Source organism: Anomaloglossus baeobatrachus (assembly GCF_048569485.1).
Source record: "Anomaloglossus baeobatrachus isolate aAnoBae1 chromosome 1 unlocalized genomic scaffold, aAnoBae1.hap1 SUPER_1_unloc_2, whole genome shotgun sequence".
In the NCBI taxonomy this organism is placed as follows: Eukaryota; Metazoa; Chordata; class Amphibia; order Anura; family Aromobatidae; genus Anomaloglossus; species Anomaloglossus baeobatrachus.
Genome location: NW_027441775.1, coordinates 847,077 through 867,334, shown reverse-complemented (window position 1 = coordinate 867,334; position 20,258 = coordinate 847,077). Strand labels below are relative to the sequence as shown.

Below are 20,258 nucleotides of genomic sequence, written 5' to 3'. Positions count from 1 at the left end.
AGTTCCTCTAGAGATAGGCACTGCCATTCGATGAGGAGAAAAATCAGAAGCCAGACATGCTAGGTGCATTTATAGGATAGCCAGAAGAGATAGTTGCCTTAGCTGAAGAATATAGCCAGCTGTATTCTGTTAGATCAGACAAAACATTACTCTTTTTAAAAAAAAATAAATAAATAAAAAAATTCCTAAAATCCTGTGTCTACATATTGCAATACTGCTCTTGTTAAGGCATCTGGATCCTCCTGGGCAAAGGTGGCAGAATGATTCCCGCTGAAGAACCCGGCTTTTTCTCATGAGCACTGGACACACAACGTCTGAGAGGTAATGAAAAGACCACATCGGGCGCCATACCAAGTATGTAACTGCAATATCTAGACATTCTGGTTCTGTAGGATATGACAAAGTCATATAAATTTCTTTGTGGGGCAACCATTTTAATGATGAAAAAGGAGGGCACACTATAGACAGCTTCCAGCCACATGCAACTTACTTAGAATGTTTCCCTTTGCTTCTTCTTAGCTTTATTAATGTTCTTAAAGAGCTAGAAATGAAAAAGGTAATTGAAAGTTATAAGGGTGGGAGTGAAAATTTACAAAGCTAAAACTGAGGCACAATTACATAAAACTAACAGTCTTGTATGATTTGCACAATATAGGAGTCACTTTGTGATCTTTGCCAGATGAGGCTGCATGTCTTCACAATGGCCATCATCATACGTGCGCATAAAAAAAAAAAAGTACTGTCCGCTTTGACCATCCATGTGACCGTCCATATGGACGTATGTGTCCTGTGTGCCATCCATGTGACACATTAAAAAAATGGAATGATTTTTAGGTGTTTGTAGATGTGCAAGGATGAGATAGATCGATTGAACAGCTTTCTATTTAATCAAATAAGTTAAATGAGGGGAGAAAAAAAAAAAAAAAAAAGGAAGATGTGGGCCCCCCCATTATTGATAACCAGCAAAGGTAAAGCAGACAGCCGAAATCTGATATTAGCCAAGAAGGTCCATGGTTATTGGGCCCTTCCCAATCTAAAAATAGCAGCCCACAGCCACCTCAGAAGTGACACATCACATCAGATGCACCAATTCTGGTGCTTTGCTCAACTCTTTGCGATTGTCCTAGTGCGTTGACAGTTGGGGTAATAGTAGTTGGGGTTGATGTCAGCTGTGTAATGTCAGCTGCCATCAGGCCCAGGGATTAGTAATGGAGAGGCGTCTATCAGACCCCATCATTACTAACCCAGTAATCCCCAAAAAATGACACGCACACATACAAACATTCCTCAAAACTCTCCCTCATTCCCCACTTGATTACCCCCCAAGAAATTCACACGGGTCCGCCGTAGTCTACCAAATCCACCGCAGTCCACAAATAAAAACCTGAAACACAAAAACAAAGCATACAAACACAGAGAAATAAAACAAGACACCTATCCGTGTTCACTACTTTATTAAAAACATTAAAAAAAGCACGCAGCTCTGACGTAGTCTAGGGATTCAGACGAACAAACTCTATGGAGCATCGTTCTGACACTCCATAGATTTTGCTTACGGGCTATTCTGAGTCATGCTGTGCGAAACCGGACGCCTCTGAAGAGCGGTGACATTAGTAACGTTATCACTTTTCAGAGACGCAGAGCCATAAACAGCGCAAAGGGACCCGTAAGGCTATGTGCCCACGTTGCATTCTGTACCTGCAGACATTTCTGCAGCGATTTGAACTGCACTGTGCGCTTCAAATCGCTGCAGAAACACTGCGTAATGAAAAGCCGATTTCATGCGCTCTGGATGCAGCCCCCACCATAGACAGAGCGGGGGCTGCATCCAAAGTGCACGAAAGAAGTGACATGTTGCTTTTTAGAATGCAGCAATTTGGCAGCATGCAAATCGAAGCGTTCTAAAACGCAACGTGCGCATGGATTATCCACAATCTTCATAGATTGTGCCGGGGACGCAGGACGCATGCAGTTACGCTGCGGTGCAGAACGCAGCATAACTGCATCCAATACGCACACGTGGGCACACAGCCTAAGTGTCTGTAAGCATAGTCTATGGAGTGTCAGAACAATGCTCCAAAGACTTTCAATGGCATCACTAGACCTGCATGGTTTTTTTTTGTATAAATGCCTGGTGTAATTTCTCTGTGTTTATATGTTTCTGGTTTTGGTTTCAGGTTTCCATTTGTGGACTACAGTGGATTCTGTGAACTACAATGGATTCGATGGTCTATGGCGGACCTGCATGGATGGATGGATATATATATATATATATTTATTTTAATAAATAAGTTTGTGTTTTTTTATTATTATTATTAGTGGGTGAATAATGGAGGTGTCTGATAAACACCTCTCTATTACCATCACCAGGGCTTGATGCCATCTGACACTACAAAGCTAACATCAGTGCCATAAACCATTATACTAATGGCACACGCACCAGGGCATAGGGAAGAGCCCAGGCAAAGCGCCAGAATTGGAGCGTCTCATGACGACCATGGGCCTTCCCAGCCTGATAACATCAATCTGCAGCTGTCTGCTTTACCTTTGCTGGTTCTCACAAATTGGGGGTACCCTATGTGGTTTTTCCAGTTATTTGATTAACATCTGTACAATCTATTTATCATATATCCTCTATTATCTTTGTACATGTGTAGCACATAAAAATCAATAATTTCTTGAATGCATTGAATTCTAGTATGTGTCACATGGGCGGCACATGGATGCCATCTGTGTGCTGTATGTGTCTTTCATGGACCCATTGAACTGTATGGATCTGCGTGATCCATGCTTCAAGGAAAAAAACAAAAACAAAAAGAGGACATGGGTCACATGGACATAAGATCCATGTGAAAACACAGAGGTGTGAAATTCAACACGTTATAATGGGTGTGAACATGTGAAAATGGACACCACACGTATGTGAAGGGGGCCTAAAAGGGTTTAGTGCAAAAAGGGTATGGTCTAACATACAATACTATGGGCCAAAAATACATCATAATTTTTGCACAAAGTCAGTCAATAGATGGTGTAAACTGAGACGAGACAGTGTAAAGAGGAATCAAATGTATCACGCTGTATAAATCACAATGTTAAACTTGGTGCATTTTAAGATTGTCTAGTCCATGTTTTTGCTGTCTAAACATTACATATACTGCGCCTTGCGAAAGTATTCGGCCCCCTTGAATTTTTCAACATTTTCCCACGTTTCAGGCTTCAAACACAGATTTAAAAAAAAAAAAAAAAATTAAACTATTTGTGCACAATGCCAAACTATGTGTTTGGCGTAAAAGCAACACAGCTCATCACCCTGAACACACCATCCCCACTGTCAAACATGGTGGTGGCAGCATCATGGTTTGGGCCTGCTTTTCTTCAGCAAGGACAGGGAAGATGGTTAAAATTGATGGGAAGATGGATGGAGCCAAATACAGGCCCATTCTTGAAGAAAACCTGTTGAGGTCTGCAAAAGACCTGAGACTGGGACAGAGATTTGTCTTCCAACATGACAATGATCCCGAACATAAAGCAAAATCTACAATGGAATGGTTCACAAATAAACATATCCAGGTGTTAGAATGGCCAAGTCAAAGTCCAGACCTGAATCCAATCGAGAGTCTGTGAAAAGAGCTGAAAACTGCTGTTCACAAACGCTCTCCATCCAACATCACTCAGATCGAGCTGTTTGCAAAGGAAGAATGGGCATGAATTTCTGTCTCTCGATGTGCAAAACTGATAGACACATGCCCCAAACGACTTGCAGCTGTAATCGCAGCAAAAAGTGGTGCTACAAAGTATTAACTTAAAGGGGAAAAATATTATTGCACACCCCACTATTCAGTTTTTTATAAAAATGTAAAATAAGCAATAAAATTTCGTTGACCTTCACAATTGTGTCCCACTTGTTGTTGATTCTTCACCATAAAATTTAACATTTTTATCTTTATGTTTGAAGCCTGAAATGTAGGAAAATGTTGAGAAATTCAAGGGAGCCGAATACTTTCACAAGGCACTGTGTATGTAGCCATACTGTACATGAAGGAATCCCCTGGTAAGGGCTCATTCACATGACCGTTCAGTTTGTCCTGGTCAGTTCCTGTTTTTTTGCGGACCCACGGACAGGACCATCTTTTCAATGTCTTTTGTGTAGGATCGGATGGCACATGGAAGAACTTCTGTGTGCATCCAATCCTACAAAAAAACACACTGGATGCCGGATGTCCGTTCCGTTTTTAGGAACATGTCCTATTCTGTTCCGTAGTAACGGACCGTGACTCATTACAAGTCAATGGGCCCGCAAAATCCCCGGAAGCCGCATGGAATCACTTCCGTGTGACCTCCGTCGGGTGCCCGTGCAGTCTGTGTCTCGCCCCAGCCCCGCGGCTGCTCGCACTGCAGTGTGTCAGTGTCTGCCCGCACTATAGTGTCAGCAGCTTCTCACATAGCAGTGCGGGCAGCCGCGGGGATGACGAGCGCTGCTGTCAGGAGGTTAGATGAGATCATTACCTGCTGTGACGATCTCCTGTTCTCCCGACGTCAGCGCTGTCACTGCCTTCTATTCCCGCCGCGGTCTTACGTCACGTCTCACGGGCGGCCCGAGACTGTCATTAGCGGTGACGTCACTGGCTCCCGCGATTCTTTGATGAGAACGCGGCAGGCATAGAAGTCAGTGACAGCGCTGACGTCAGGAGTGCAGGTGATTGTCACAGCAGGTAATGATCTCATCTAACCTCCTGATGGCAGCGCTCGTCATCCCCTGCAGTGACCTGGGCTGACCTATTGATGTTAGCTCAGGTCACTGCACTACTCTCCCAGCCAATGGGGAACATTCTGTTCTTCATTGACTGGGACAGTGACTATGGTATGGATCGTCGTGGGACCCCCTTGTTTGATTATGCCAGACCCAGATTTGATTGTTCTTTTCAATAAATTGGTGAAAGAGGGAATGGTTTGGGGAGTGTTTTTTCAAATAAAACTTTTTTTGTTGTCAATTTTTTTTTTTTTTATTACTGACTGGGTTGGTGATGTCAGGTATCTGATAGACGCGTGACATCACTAACCCCAGGACCTGATGCCAGGTGACATTACACATCTGGCACAAACCCCATATATTACCCCGTTTGCCACCGCACCAGGGCAACGGAATGAGTTTGGGCGAAGCGCCAGGATCGGCACATCTAATGGATGCACCACTTCTGGGGCGGCTGTAGCCTGCTATTTTTAGGCTGGGGAGTGTCCAATAACAGTGGACCTCCCTAGTCTGAGAATACCAGACCACAGCTGTCTGCTTTACCTTGGCTGGTGATCCAATTTGGGGGGGGGGGGGGGGACCCCGTTTTGTTTTTTTTTGTTAAATTATTCATTTAATTTAAAATAACAGCGTGGGGTGCCCTCTGTTTTGGATTACCAGCCAAGGTGAAGCTGCCAGCTGTGGTTTGAAGGCTGCAGCCGTATGCTTTACCTTAGCTGGCTACAAAAGATAGGGGGGACCCCATGTTATTTTTTTAAATTATTTATTTATTTTTTCGCTAAATACAAGGCTAAGCACCGTTTAGTGCCACATGAAAGTCACAAAAGGATGCCAGCTTAGAATATGCAGGAGGGTGGGACATTATATATTTCTTTCTCATCTATCTATCTATCTATCTATCTATCTATCTATCCCTCTATTCATTCATCCATCCCTCTATCTCTCTGTCTCTATCTATCCATCTCTATATCTATTCATCTATTTATCTTTCTTGCTGCTTCCGTTTTTTGTGGTCCGCAAAAAAAGGAAGGCACACGGATGACACGGACCGTATATGGAACGGAACTGAAGTCACACGGATGCATCCGTGAAAAAAAGGACCGTTTTTTGCGGCCCGCAAAAACGGAACGGTCATGTGAATGTAGCCTAAGGGTGATTGTCCAATAGTAATAGTTACAGAATGATGTTACACTGTATTACTTTGGATTGAACAACATAAGCTGTGCTGCAGTGTGACACCTCACTGCCACCTAGTGTTCACCTCAGAACATTACATATTGGTGTCATGCAGCGCCATCCTCCGTCTTGTGCCTTGAATAAATACGTTTACAGTTTTACATTCTGCATTATATGGACTTATTGGGTATGGTATAGTAAAAGTACTGATAAATACGGTATGTCCCATAATGTCAGCAGGTATGGAAAGGCTCTGCTGCATTCTGCTTTTGTGACCAGACGTTACCCAATGTTCTGGTTCCCTGGCCCTTGAGCTCGTATAGTCTGTGACTGTGGGGTTCAATTTGTTTCCAGGTTCTGGATAACACTCTGCAAGAACTTAATTTCCCTGGACTTCTCCTCAGCCTATCACCTCCAAAGAAAAAGGCAGACTGAAAGAATTAATCAGTTCAAGGAGCAGTATTTACGAATATTCTCCAGCTCCCACCAAGATAACTGGCCAGACTGGCTTCCTTGGGCCGAATTCACCCATAACAATTATATTTTAAGAGTCTTCTGGGAGATTACCATTAGTTACAGTGTTCAGCCGAGAACCTCGTCTCCCCCTGCCTATTCTAGCTAAAAGCATACTTCCTGCTGTGACCACGTCTCTCAGGACCACCATAACATCTGGACTGAGGTACAAGCTACCATAATTTGGCTGTACTTACTGCTAGAGCAAAGAAGAATGCTGATAGACACCATCGACCTGTTCCCAACCGGAGATAAGGTATGGCTTTCAACAAAAACAAACCAAAAAAACATATGTTTGCAAAAAAAACTGTCACCCAAGTTTATTGGTCCTTTCCCAATTAATGAGCAAGTAAACCCGGTTAGTCTTCTGGGCTGCAAGAAGGTTGGCGGTAATCTCGTCTACTTGATTGGAAGGGATACGGTCCTGAGGAGGGATGTTGGGTGCCAAAGAAGGACTTAAATGCTCCAATATTGCTCAGAAAATTTCATGCAAAGCATCCACCTTCTTCCATAATGGACTCTTCTGGGAGGGGCCCTATGAGGGGTGAGTACAGTTATGCACTTTTCCCAAATCCGGTCTGTGCGTCCTCACCCCAGTCCACTAAACTATGTTGTGTTCGGGTTTTGCAGATAGGCCAGAGTGATCTTCTGCATGGGCCCTTATAAGGCTCACCAAAACACACACCCATGTCTTGGTATTAAGACTTTAGTGTTCCAGAGTACTGTATGTGGCTTCCAGGTTCTCTGCTACCAATCTCTGGTCTGCCTTCCTGCGGTTTCCAGTACTTCTGGTACGGATTTCCAGTACTTCTGGTATGGGTCTCCAGTCTGCCTACCTGCGACCTCCAGTGCCTCTGGCCTGCCTGCGGCTTCCAGTACCTCTGGCCTGCCTGTGGCTTCCAGTACCTCTGGCCTGCCTGCCTGCCTGCGGCTTCCAGTACCTCTGGCCTGCCTGCGGCTTTCAGTACCTCTGGCCGGCCTGCCTGCGGCTTCTAGTACCTCTGGCCGGCCTGCCTGCGGCTTCCAGTACCTCTGGCCAGCCTGCCTGCGGCTTCCAGTACCTCTGGCCGGCCTGCCTGCGGCTTCCAGTACCTCTGGCCGGCCTGCCTGCGGCTTCCAGTACCTCTGGATCGGCCTGCCTGCGGCTTCCAGTACCTCTGGCCTTCCTGCCTGCAGCTTCCAGTACCTCTGGCCGGCCTGCCTGCGGCTTCCAGTACCTCTGGCCTGCGTGCCTGCGGCTTCCAGTACCTCTCGTCTGCCTTCCTGCGGCTTCCAGTACCACTCGCCTGCCTTCCTGCGGCTTCCAGTACCACTCGTCTGCCTTCCTGCGGCTTCCAGTACCTCTCGTCTGCCTTTCTGCGGTTTCCAGTAGCTCTCGTCTGCCTTCCTGCGGCTTCCAGTACCTCTCGTCTGCCTTCCTGCAGCTTCCAGTGCCTCTGCTACTGGCCTTCTGTCTGCCTGTGGCTTCCAGTACTTCTGCTACCCATTTTCCCGTGCCTAACCTGCCTGCTGCACGTGGCCAGTGTGCCCACCCAGACCTTAGGCTTGGAGGATCCACCTCAACAGATGAGCCTAATACACTTATTTCTCTTAATTTTATCTCTCAATCTCAGCATAAAAAAGAAAGAGAACATTACATTGACCTAAAATTGAAGCCTCATGCATAATGAAAAAAAGACGCAAAAATTACTTACATGCAGATTTAAGAAAAAATAAAAAGTGCTTTATAAGGAATGGTAGTAAATGGACTGGTCTTGAACTGGTTAAATAATAGGTTATTTTCTGATGACACACGTCTTTTAAAGAGTAACTGTCATTTTAATTTTTATGTCATAAATCAATAGTACATGTGAAAATAAGAAACTTTGTAATATATCTTATCAGAGAAATCTGCTTCTCTCCCTTTCTGGCCTGATCATATATTCGCAGAATGCTCAATTCCTGGGTAAAATCTGTCTTCAGTGAATACAGATATTCCCATTACAGAAATAGGAGATGGCAGTAAGTGCTCAAACTTCTATGGAGACGTAACTGTCATTTTAGGGGAACTTGCAGCAGAATGTCTGTATCTGACTCTGGCTACTGCCTCTTACAAGTACTGACCGTCATCTCTGATCTCAGTAATGGGAAAGTGTGTCTTCACTGAATACAGATTTTACATGTGAATTGAAAGTGAATGACCAGTCCTGGAGGAGAAAGAAGCACACATACACAAAAGGCAATAGATTGGGAGATGACCTACCGTATGATTCCCACCATGAGTGACAGACCCCAAAGGGCTGTGCTGGCAGTCCACCACGTGTCAGACTTAATGTGAATAACGCCAGCATCTGCTGCCCAGGCCATATGCTCACATGGATAGTACAGCTGGTCAAATACGTTGCCCAATACAGAGATCCACCTGATGAGAAAGTCTTTCTCCTAACACACAGGGAGATTTATAAAATATTTACTGGTCATTTATGGGTTTTATTACAATTAATAAGTTGTTGTAATATAACCAAAATATGCCTAATAAATGCGATGGAAAAAAGATGCATAAGCGTAAAGAAAAGATCACCAACAAACAGTTCACATCGAGAGAGAAATTCTGCAAAATATAAAAGGCACATACACAAGAACAATGGTAACTTGTGCAACACAAGGATTAATGGTCACTATTAGATCTGTAAATATCTTATAATTGGTCTATTAGAGGAAATGAAGCCTGAAATGTTCACACATAAACACATATTTCAGCCTCTATATACAGGACACTACGGGGCCGATTCATTAAAGGCTCGCTGGAGTATGCTGTGCCAAATTCATTAAGGACGTGTCCTCTCAGTGGCACGCACCTCGCCAGAAATCTTACTCCAGGCAAGGACTGGACCAGTATTTCTAGCAGAAGAGACGGCAGCTCTTTAGCTGAATTTGACGGGTGGGCATAGCCACTCTCTGTTCCACCCCCTCTCCGGCTTTGCCGTTGTGCAAAAAATAACATTTTGCACTTTTATGAATCAGTCTCAAAATATAGAAAAATACATATTAGGACACACTCATCATCTGACAAGTCACTTGGGCCCTATGGATACATTCTGCATGTAGGTAGTTAATATAGTTTCATAAAGTGTGAAGAATACATGGCCTAAGGAGGGGTCCTCAAGAATATACATTGATGGTCAATCTAACATACTGGGAGACAAAAGGTGCTGCCAGTGTGGTGCCCATTGGTTGGCTGCCAGTTAATGCAGAACCACCAGGTATCATGCACCAGTCCTATGAGGAGGCATGCTCAAAACCTGCCGATACCTCCAAGTGGGCAATGACGCATGTAACGCCGGTGTCCCTGCACTGTCCAGCTCCCTCCACCTGGCAGGGACGACGACGTACTCACTGCTGGCCTTCTCGCTCCCCTGCTCCTACTTTGGTCCCCACACTCCAGGGTCTGTGCACGTCACACAGGGTTCCTGGCAATGTCCTTAGGGCACAAGCACGCGGGCTCCCCACCTCTTTACCCCTGCGCAATATGCCATTTTATTTTTTTTACTCCCCTTCCAAGAGCAAATTTACCTGTCGGGGTCCTGCTTTTAGAGGTCACTGCCACAGGAACAAGCGTTCAGTACCCGTGGGGTAACCATTATGAGATTGGAAACTTCAGTAGAGCCTGAGCTTCTTTAACCCCTTAATGATTTATGATGTACTATCTTCGTTGTAAGCAGTCTCCCTACCTTTGATATGCACACCGAGATGAAGGCTGAATTAATCAGCCATCATCTGCCTCTAACAGCCATGGGTGGAGCAGCGTGGAGACTGTGGCAGTAAGGCCCTGTGCGCACTGGAAAACGGAATTTTCTTAAGAAAATTCTGCAGGGTCTGAAAGATTACCGCACCCGCGGTACAAAAACGCAGCAAACCGCACCCAAAAACTGCATGCGGTTTGCCGCGGTTTTACCGCGGTATTGTTCACGTATTGATAGATAGATAGACTCCCTGTGAGCACACGCTGCATTTCTCCCGAGCGGTAATGTGTGTTCACATTATCGGCCGTGGGAAATACCCTGTGGTTATGTGAAGCCCCGCAAGTATTGTGTCGGTGCATTACCTTCAGGGACTCCACGCAGCTGGATCCTGTCACAGGTAGGAAATCTTCTATCTAGGATTGTCGTGACGCCACTCTCAGAATTGCGGTCAGTGGGGACCGCCACTGCAGATTAAGGGACGCCTGGGGCTGATGGTGGGTGCAGTCAGTTTTAATAGCCTCCTGAGAGTGAGGCAAGCCCCAGGACCCTGTGTAGGTGTGTGGAACCACAAGGCGCAGAATAACTCAACACAAGCAGGATGTCTTTCAGGGGTTTTACTCACGGAAGGTGGCAGGGTGAGTAACCCGGGCGTAGCTGGGATGAACCAGGCTGGAACCAGGTGTCCTTCAGGCTGACTGATGAGGGTGGCTACCGACTCGCCTTCCTTAGCCCTTTACGTTTTGGGGTAACCCCGACTTTTAGGTCCCTATGGGGGTCACCCAGGGAAGTTGCTGGCGCCTCTCTCCCCTTCTTTTTGGCCCGTTTGCTTGTAGCCTGGACCAGGACACTCCGGCTGCTTGCCTCCTGTGAACTATGGGCCCTAACTGTGGCTACGTGGCTGCGGACTCTGTAGTGTTGTCTTGGGGGTGTAAAGTGCCCCCTCATGCAGGTTTGGCAAAGGAAAGGTGAATCTATCCCTGCACTGGGACCTGCTACCCGTTTGGGCCTGGTTCTCCCTGACAGTCTCCTTACTCTCCACTCCGTTGCTCTCTCTTTAGCTGTGTGTGGATTTCGGGTAGCACTCCCAGGTGACCGTTCTCCCCCGTCGGTAGTCACTGCGCGGACGCTGTTAGACTGCCACAGCTCCAGGGTCTGCTCCTCACGTCTGCTTTCCCTGAGCTGCACACTAAACCGGCTCACTCGTGGGACCTGCACTGCTGCTCCTGTCTGAGCTCCACTTCCATACTCCTCACTCCTCCACACTCTGCTTCAGACTGCTCCTCTTTTCTCTTTTCCCTTTTGTGCCTGCCTACGCCACCTAGCAACCAGGCTCTCTACCACACCCCTCGAGTGGAGATGGAGGCTTCGCCCCCTCCACCCCTCGGGTGGAGGTGGAGGCTTCGCCCCCTCCTGGGATCCCCAGGGGTCCTCTCAAAGGTACATGTGTGAGACCTGATCACTATGCGCCTGTGTAGTCACACCTCGGTCAGCCTTCTGGATTACCTGTGTTGTACTGTCCCCAGCATGGGTGCAGTACTCAGTGGTGCCTGACCAGGTCAGGGGCGCCACATTCCCCCTTAGTTATCACCAGCACGTCCTCGGGCTGCAAGACAACATTTTAAAATGCATAAAACAGTAAAACATGGTAAAACGTTTTAAAACCACCAGGTACCATACATCACCACCCTCCACCCACAAGTCCGTTAACCCACCCTAAACCCTCTCTCGTTGGCCGCGCCTTCAGCCACTTCTGGCAGGATGTAGAGGCGGCTTTCATGGTCTGGTGGTTTCAGGGTATACCTGGCCTGGTGGAGCCGCGCCTTCAGCCTCTTCTGGCAGGATGTAGAGGCGGCCTCCACAGTTGGTGCTGACCAGGTACCCTGTTTGTGGTGGAGAGCCAGGCCCCATAAACAGGCATGCTCCCTGGTTGCAGGCGAGCCAGGCCCCTAAACAGGCTGGCTATGGTGGTGGTACCTCTGGGGTAACTATTTACACTGCGAGAGTTTGTGGCTATAGCCAGTTCATAGCCTTAAGGTTCATGGGTTTCTCACATTAGTTCATGTGGGCACATTTCTTGAACATTAACGTTGCAAAACTTCAAACTTTAACTTCTGTACTTCTTATTTTACTTTACATGGACTTTACACAGATTCCTCCTCACCAGGGCTTGGGCCTGTAGGGCTGCGGCACCTGTTGCTTTCTCCATCTCTGTCATCATCTGTAGTGGTCTCATCAATGGGTTCTTTGTCTTTTCTTTCCTCTTCTTCCGTGTCTGTTTCTTTTTCAGGATTACTGTTGGGACTTCTGGGACATGGTGTAACATCCAGTGCGTACCATCCGCGTTCTCCTTGGTGCATGGTGAATTCCACTGAGTCTCCCATCTGTAAGTTTCTTCCTGGATGTCCTCTAGGCAAATGGGCTCTAACGTCCCTTCTATTCACAAAGATACCTTCTTTCATGCCAGGTGCAACTATGAAACCATATCCACTCTTCAAGCTGAAGTCTTCCACAACTCCACGACAAAGTGGGCCTCTGACCTGGGATTTGGCTCTCCTTAAAGACCGTTTCTCTTCCAAGTCTCTGGCGGTTACTTCATCTTTTCTATCTGGAGATTGCTGTGCAGGGGAAAACTTTGTTCTGCTGCGGCGCCGTGTCTTGCGGGCTGGATTCTGCTGGGCTGCTACTTCACTGCTTGCAGGCTCCCAGGTGAGGTTTCTGGACAAATCTTCCTCAGCGGAGGGTGTCGGGCTCTCTTCATCCCAGCGGGAATATGGCAACATCTCTGGCTCTGGGCATGGATCCACTGCTGATGGCTCCGGGGTCAGCTCCTCAGCCTTCTGTCCTCCTCTCCCCCTTAGTTCTTCTGAGCACTCCTGTTGTGGCAGCGCTGGGGATGGGTGTTCATCAGCCGGCCAGGGCAGTGGACTTTTTGGCGTGGATATTGCCGGAATCTTCCTGGGGGTGTGCGGAGGGAGCAGATACCGGTCCACCATCTCCTGTGGGAACTGGGCCTCTAGGTCAGCCTTCAGCTTCCAGTATTCGGGGTCCTCCCCCAGCAGGGACTTCCTAGCAGGGACTTCCTTAGACTGGGGAGCGGTGTCTGCTCTGGCCTTGCAGGCCGGGGTAAATACTTGTACAGTCTTGTCTTGTCGTGCCGAGCCTGGCGTGGCAGCGGCCTGGTCTTGGCGGGCCGAGCCTGGCGTGGCAGCGGCCTGGATTGGCGTCGCAGCTGCGATGGGATCTGTGCGGGCCGGGCTGGGCGCTTCTGCGGCCTGGATTGGCGTCGCAGCTGCAGCTGGTCCTTGGCGGGCCGCACCTGACGTGGCTGCGGCCTGGTTCAGCACCTCACTTGCGGCGCGGACGAGCGTCGCTGCGGCGGTGGGGTCTTGGTGGGCCGGGCCTAGCATGGCGGCGGCCTGGGTCAGCGTCACACCTGCGGCGTGGATGAGGGTCGCGGCGGCAGCCGGATCTTTGCGGGCCGGGCAGGGCATCGTTGCGGCGGCCTGGGCTTGGCGGGCCGCACCTGGCGTGGCTGCGGCCTGATTCAGCGTCGCCGCGCCGGGTGCCTCTTCAGGGACCGCGGGCGTGGCAGCAGGGGTCGGGGCACTCGCGCTGGCAGGGGCAACACTGGACTCACCCATCGGTGGCATCATCGGGGTCTGAGTCGTCGCCACTCGGTCTGGCACTCGTCGCGTGGCTCTCCCCTCGTAGGCCTGAACCGCCGCAGCCATCTCCAGAAGCTCCGTGCGTCCCTCTCTGATCTGCTGCACGATCCTCGCCTCCAGTCGGTCGCTGAACTGGGCAAGCTCCCGGGCCCACCAGGCAGCGGAACCCGGCTCTGGGCTCCTATCTTCAGACGCCATCTTCACCGCGTCGTCGCTGCTCTCCAGGTCTTCTCTCAGCAGCAGACTTCTGACTTCTTCTTGCAGCCGAAGTGCCAATTCCTTCACTTCCTGCAACTCCTTTCCCAGCAGCAGGCTTCTGGCTCCCTTTCTGTCCCGACGTCTCTGAACGCCTCCGCTCTCATCACTTGCGAGGTCAGGACTCTGCAGGGGATCTCTGGGTAGCCACACCTCTTCGTGGGCGGTAACTTCTCCCAGCGCGGGCTGCTGTTGTTTTTCAGCGCGCTTTTCATGGTGGCAATATGGCGGCGCTTCCAATTTTCCAAGCGGACCGCCCAGGCACATGGTCACCTGTCTGAACAGGTCTAGTCCTTATTCTGTTCGTGACGCCAGATGTGAAGCCCCGCAAGTATTGTGTCGATGCATTACCTTCAGGGACTCCACGCAGCTGGATCCTGTCACAGGTAGGAAATCTTCTATCTAGGATTGTCGTGACGCCACTCTCAGAATTGCGGTCAGTGGGGACCGCCACTGCAGATTAAGGGACGCCTGGGGCTGATGGTGGGTGCAGTCAGTTGTAATAGCCTCCTGAGAGTGAGGCAAGCCCCAGGACCCTGTGTAGGTGTGTGGAACCACAAGGCGCAGAATAACTCAACACAAGCAGGATGTCTTTCAGGGGTTTTACTCACGGAAGGTGGCAGGGTGAGTAACCCGGGCGTAGCTGGGATGAACCAGGCTGGAACCAGGTGTCCTTCAGGCTGACTGATGAGGGTGGCTACCGACTCGCCTTCCTTAGCCCTTTACGTTTTGGGGTAACCCCGACTTTTAGGTCCCTATGGGGGTCACCCAGGGAAGTTGCTGGCGCCTCTCTCCCCTTCTTTTTGGCCCGTTTGCTTGTAGCCTGGACCAGGACACTCCGGCTGCTTGCCTCCTGTGAACTATGGGCCCTAACTGTGGCTACGTGGCTGCGGACTCTGTAGTGTTGTCTTGGGGGTGTAAAGTGCCCCCTCATGCAGGTTTGGCAAAGGAAAGGTGAATCTATCCCTGCACTGGGACCTGCTACCCGTTTGGGCCTGGTTCTCCCTGACAGTCTCCTTACTCTCCACTCCGTTGCTCTCTCTTTAGCTGTGTGTGGATTTCGGGTAGCACTCCCAGGTGACCGTTCTCCCCCGTCGGTAGTCACTGCGCGGACGCTGTTAGACTGCCACAGCTCCAGGGTCTGCTCCTCACGTCTGCTTTCCCTGAGCTGCACACTAAACCGGCTCACTCGTGGGACCTGCACTGCTGCTCCTGTCTGAGCTCCACTTCCATGCTCCTCACTCCTCCACACTCTGCTTCAGACTGCTCCTCTTTTCTCTTTTCCCTTTTGTGCCTGCCTACGCCACCTAGCAACCAGGCTCTCTACCACACCCCTCGAGTGGAGATGGAGGCTTCGCCCCCTCCACCCCTCGGGTGGAGGTGGAGGCTTCGCCCCCTCCTGGGATCCCCAGGGGTCCTCTCAAAGGTACATGTGTGAGACCTGATCACTATGCGCCTGTGTAGTCACACCTCGGTCAGCCTTCTGGATTACCTGTGTTGTACTGTCCCCAGCATGGGTGCAGTACTCAGTGGTGCCTGACCAGGTCAGGGGCGCCACATTCCCCCTTAGTTATCACCAGCACGTCCTCGGGCTGCAAGACAACATTTTAAAATGCATAAAACAGTAAAACATGGTAAAACGTTTTAAAACCACCAGGTACCATACATCACCACCCTCCACCCACAAGTCCGTTAACCCACCCTAAACCCTCTCTCGTTGGCCGCGCCTTCAGCCACTTCTGGCAGGATGTAGAGGCGGCTTTCATGGTCTGGTGGTTTCAGGGTATACCTGGCCTGGTGGAGCCGCGCCTTCAGCCTCTTCTGGCAGGATGTAGAGGCGGCCTCCACAGTTGGTGCTGACCAGGTACCCTGTTTGTGGTGGAGAGCCAGAAACAGGGGCTTTTTTGTGTTTTATTTAAAATAAAGGATTGTTTGGTGTTTGTGTTTATTCACTTTACTTACGGGTTGATCATATCAGCTGTCACATAGACGCTGCCATGATCAAGCCTGGACTTAGTGGCGGCGATCCGCCGCCATTAACTCCTTATATTACCCTGGATTGCCACCGCATCCTGGCAACAGGAAGAGCCGGGGACACTCCGGGACTGCCGCATAATGGATGCGACAGTCCCGGGGCAGCTGTGGGCTGATATTCTCGGAGGGGGGGGACATTAACCCTGCCCCCCCGCGCCTGAGAATACCGGGCCGCCGCTGTGTGCTTACCTCGGCTAGACGGTAAAAATACGGCGGAGCCCACGTGTTTTTTTTTCTACATGTCCGTTTGATTTGTATGTGTATTCATTATGTCTGTGTATGAGTGAGATGTGTGTGAGTGCGATGCGTGTGTGTGTGTGTGTTTACTCTCTGCTCCGCTTCCTCTTCCTGTCATAATGACATCACTTCCCTGCAAACCGCAGGCAGCGATGAACATTATGCCCCGAAACCGTGAAATACCGCAGGGAATAATGCAGGAAAACGCACAGAATTTGCTGCCTGCGTTACTCCCTGCGGGATTTCACGATTACATTGCAGTCAATGGAATGAAATGCCGCAGCGACGTTCGGAAAAGAAGTGACAAATCATGCAGCTGTCAAAATTTGCATAGTGCGCACAGCATTTTTTTTCCCCATAGGTTTTGCTGGTGAATCACTGCAGAGATGTTATGAACATAACATGCAGCGAAACAGCAAAACCGCAGGAAATCCGCGTAAAAAACAGGCAAGTGCGCACAGGGCCTAAAACTGTTAAATAACACTGTCAACCTCTGTCAGCGGCATTTAACATGTGGCAGGGGAGCGATCATGGGACGCTGATAGGTTGTAATGACAGTACCGTTGTGAAAACCAGCCAGTGGATGGCGTTCAAAAGGAGACCATGATTTCTGCTACATACAGCACTGATGTGTATAGCACAAGCCCCCAAACGGAACTATTAAATATAGTGAAAAGTAGAAAAAAAAAGTATATTAATAAATATTATAAAAACATTAGCACATTAGAAATTAGGAAATATATACACACACATATATATATATATATATATATATATATATATATATATATATCTAATATATAAAGCTGAGTGTATGTATGTATGTATGTATGTACAGTTAGGTCCAGAAATATTTGGACAGTGACACAAGTTTTGTTATTTTAGCTGTTTACAAAAACATGTTCAGAAATACAATTATATATATAATATGGGCTGAAAGTGCACACTCCCAGCTGCAATATGAGAGTTTTCACATCCAAATCGGAGAAAGGGTTTAGGAATCATAGCTCTGTAATGCATAGCCTCCTCTTTTTCAAGGGACCAAAAGTAATTGGACAAGTGACTCTAAGGGCTGCAATTAACTCTGAAGGCGTCTCCCTCGTTAATCTGTAATCAATGAAGTAGTTAAAAGGTCTGGGGTTGATTACAGGTGTGTGGTTTTGCATTTGGAAGCTGTTGCTGTGACCAGACAACATGCGGTCTAAGGAACTCTCAATTGAGGTGAAGCAGAACATCCTGAGGCTGAAAAAAAAGAAAAAAAATCCATCAGAGAGATAGCAGACATGCTTGGAGTAGCAAAATCAACAGTTGGGTACATTCTGAGAAAAAAGGAATTGACTGGTGAGCTTGGAAACTCAAAAAGGCCTGGGCGTCCACGGATGACAACAGTGGTGGATGATCGCCGCATACTTTCTTTGGTGAAGAAGAACCCGTTCACAACATCAACTGAGGTCCAGAACACTCTCAGTGAAGTAGGTGTATCTGTCTCTAAGTCAACAGTAAAGAGAAGACTCCATGAAAGTAAATACAAAGGGTTCACATCTAGATGCAAACCATTCATCAATTCCAAAGATAGACAGGCCAGAGTTAAATTTGCTGAAAAACACCTCATGAAGCCAGCTCAGTTCTGGAAAAGTATTCTATGGACAGATGAGACAAAGATCAACCTGTACCAGAATGATGGGAAGAAAAAAGTTTGGAGAAGAAAGGGAACGGCACATGATCCAACGCACACCACATCCTCTGTAAAACATGGTGGAGGCAACGTGATGGCATGGGCATGCATGGCTTTCAATGGCACTGGGTCACTTGTGTTTATTGATGACATAACAGCAGACAAGAGTAGCCGGATGAATTCTGAAGTGTACAGGGAAATACTTTCAGCCCAGATTCAGCCAAATGCCGCAAAGTTGATCGGACGGCGCTTCATAGTACAGATGGACAATGACCCCAAGCATACAGCCAAAGCTACCCAGGAGTTCATGAGTGCAAAAAAGTGGAACATTCTGTAATGGCCAAGTCAATCACCAGATCTTAACCCAATTGAGCATGCATTTCACTTGCTCAAATCCAGACTTAAGACGGAAAGACCCACAAACAAGCAAGACCTGAAGGCTGCGGCTGTAAAGGCCTGGCAAAGCATTAAGAAGGAGGAAACCCAGCGTTTGGTGATGTCCATGGGTTCCAGACTTAAGGTAGTGATTGCCTCCAAAGGATTCGCAACAAAATATTGAAAATAAAAATATTTTGTTTGGATTTGGTTTATTTGTCCAATTACTTTTGACCTCCTAAAATGTGGAGTGTTTGTAAAGAAATGTGTACAATTCCTACAATTTCTATCAGATATTTTTGTTCAAACCTTCAAAATAAACGTTACAATCTGCACTTGAATTCTGTTGTAGAGGTTTCATTTCAAATCCAATGTGGTGGCATGCAGAGCCCAACTCGCGAAAATTGTGTCACTGTCCAAATATTTCTGGACCTAACTGTATGTATGTATATATATGTATGCGAAAGGAATACGCACCGTCGCATTTACAATCACGGAATTTTGCACACACTCCTCATATAACCCAGGGAACGTCGTAGACTGTTTTGTCAGGAAAATTTAACCCCGCGCTTTACAGTTACTTTCCAAAAACCTGCCTCCATTAAAGTGAATGGAGCCTGGAACTACAGGTTACTAATAGGAGCTGTGATTGTTTGCTATAGGAACAAAGGACAGTGTTAGTATAATAAGCTTATGTGTGAGGTAATAAGATGTCGGTGGGGAGACGGAGAGAGAGACAGAGAGAGAGATCGAGACAGATAGATAGAGACAGACGGGGAAAGAGACAGACAGAGAGAGACAGATAGAGACAGCAGGGGAAAGAGACAGACATACAGAGATAGAGAGACAGACACAGAGATAGATATACATACATACATACTTTCTTTTTTAACAAATATTTGGTATGGCTGTGCCTATGACTAAGAGCGCTAAGAGTGTGCATTTGAAACATGTAAGATGTTACTTGTCCTCTGCGGTGGAATACTTTTACTGGATTCTTAATAAAATTTGAAGATTTTACTTCTCATAGTGCCGACCCTTTTCTTTCCTATATATATATTCTGAAGTGCTCCAATCGTACTGACCTGGAGAATCATGTTGACAAGTCCTTTTTACCATACAATGAACACTGTAAATACAAAGAGCTAAAAAAAAAAAAAAAAAAACCTAAACAAAAAACAATAGCACATTAAATGGTAAAACTCCTCCAGCAAAAAACAAGCAATCATACGTCTGTTGATGAAATAAGAATTATTCTTACCGTTAACTCGGAACCCATAGCATATGAGAAGTACAAACACATCCAGGAATCTCGAGGATAAGGGAGGGAATTACGTGCTGCCGTGGACGGTTCTAGAAACCGAATTAACGGTAAGAATAATTCTTATTTCTCTAGTCCTTTCCACGACAGCATAGGAGGAATACCAACGAATTGATACCTAGGGGGGGACCACAGCCTGCAGGACCTTCCTGCCAAAAGCCAAATCCCTGTTGGAATCCAGATCCAAACGATAATGCTTCGTGAAAGTATGGAGGGAAGACCACTTAGCCGCCTTGCAGATCTGCTCAGGAGAAGCCCCTGCCCGTTCAGCCCAGGAGACAGAGGTAGTCCTGGTGGAGTGCGCCGTAAATCCGGTAGGCGGAGACAGATGCTGAGCGAGGTAGGCGTCTCTAATGGCCCGCACAATCCAGTTGGCGATGGTACTCTTAGCCACCTTCCTGCCCTTATTTTGACCAAAGGGCTGTATAAATAGGTTATGATCAATACGCCAAGGTGCAGTAATATCTAGGTAGCGCAACACCATCCGACGAACGTCCAAAGAATGGAACACTTCCTCCCCCGGAGTCCTAGGATG

At 47.8% G+C, this 20,258-nt stretch overlaps 1 protein-coding gene across 1 annotated transcript in view; it reads right to left on the bottom strand.

Moving 5' to 3' along the window:
- Window positions 1-486: 486 nt before the first annotated feature.
- Window positions 487-20,258, bottom strand: part of LOC142258670 (peroxisomal membrane protein 11C-like) — a 29,550-nt gene continuing 9,778 nt past the window's right edge. Inside the window, exons 4-5 of the mRNA XM_075331292.1 lie at window positions 8,682-8,860; window positions 487-541 (exon numbers count right to left, since the gene is read on the bottom strand). Coding sequence (XP_075187407.1) covers window positions 487-541; window positions 8,682-8,860 — 234 coding nt within the window. The remainder of the gene's footprint in view (window positions 542-8,681; window positions 8,861-20,258) is intronic.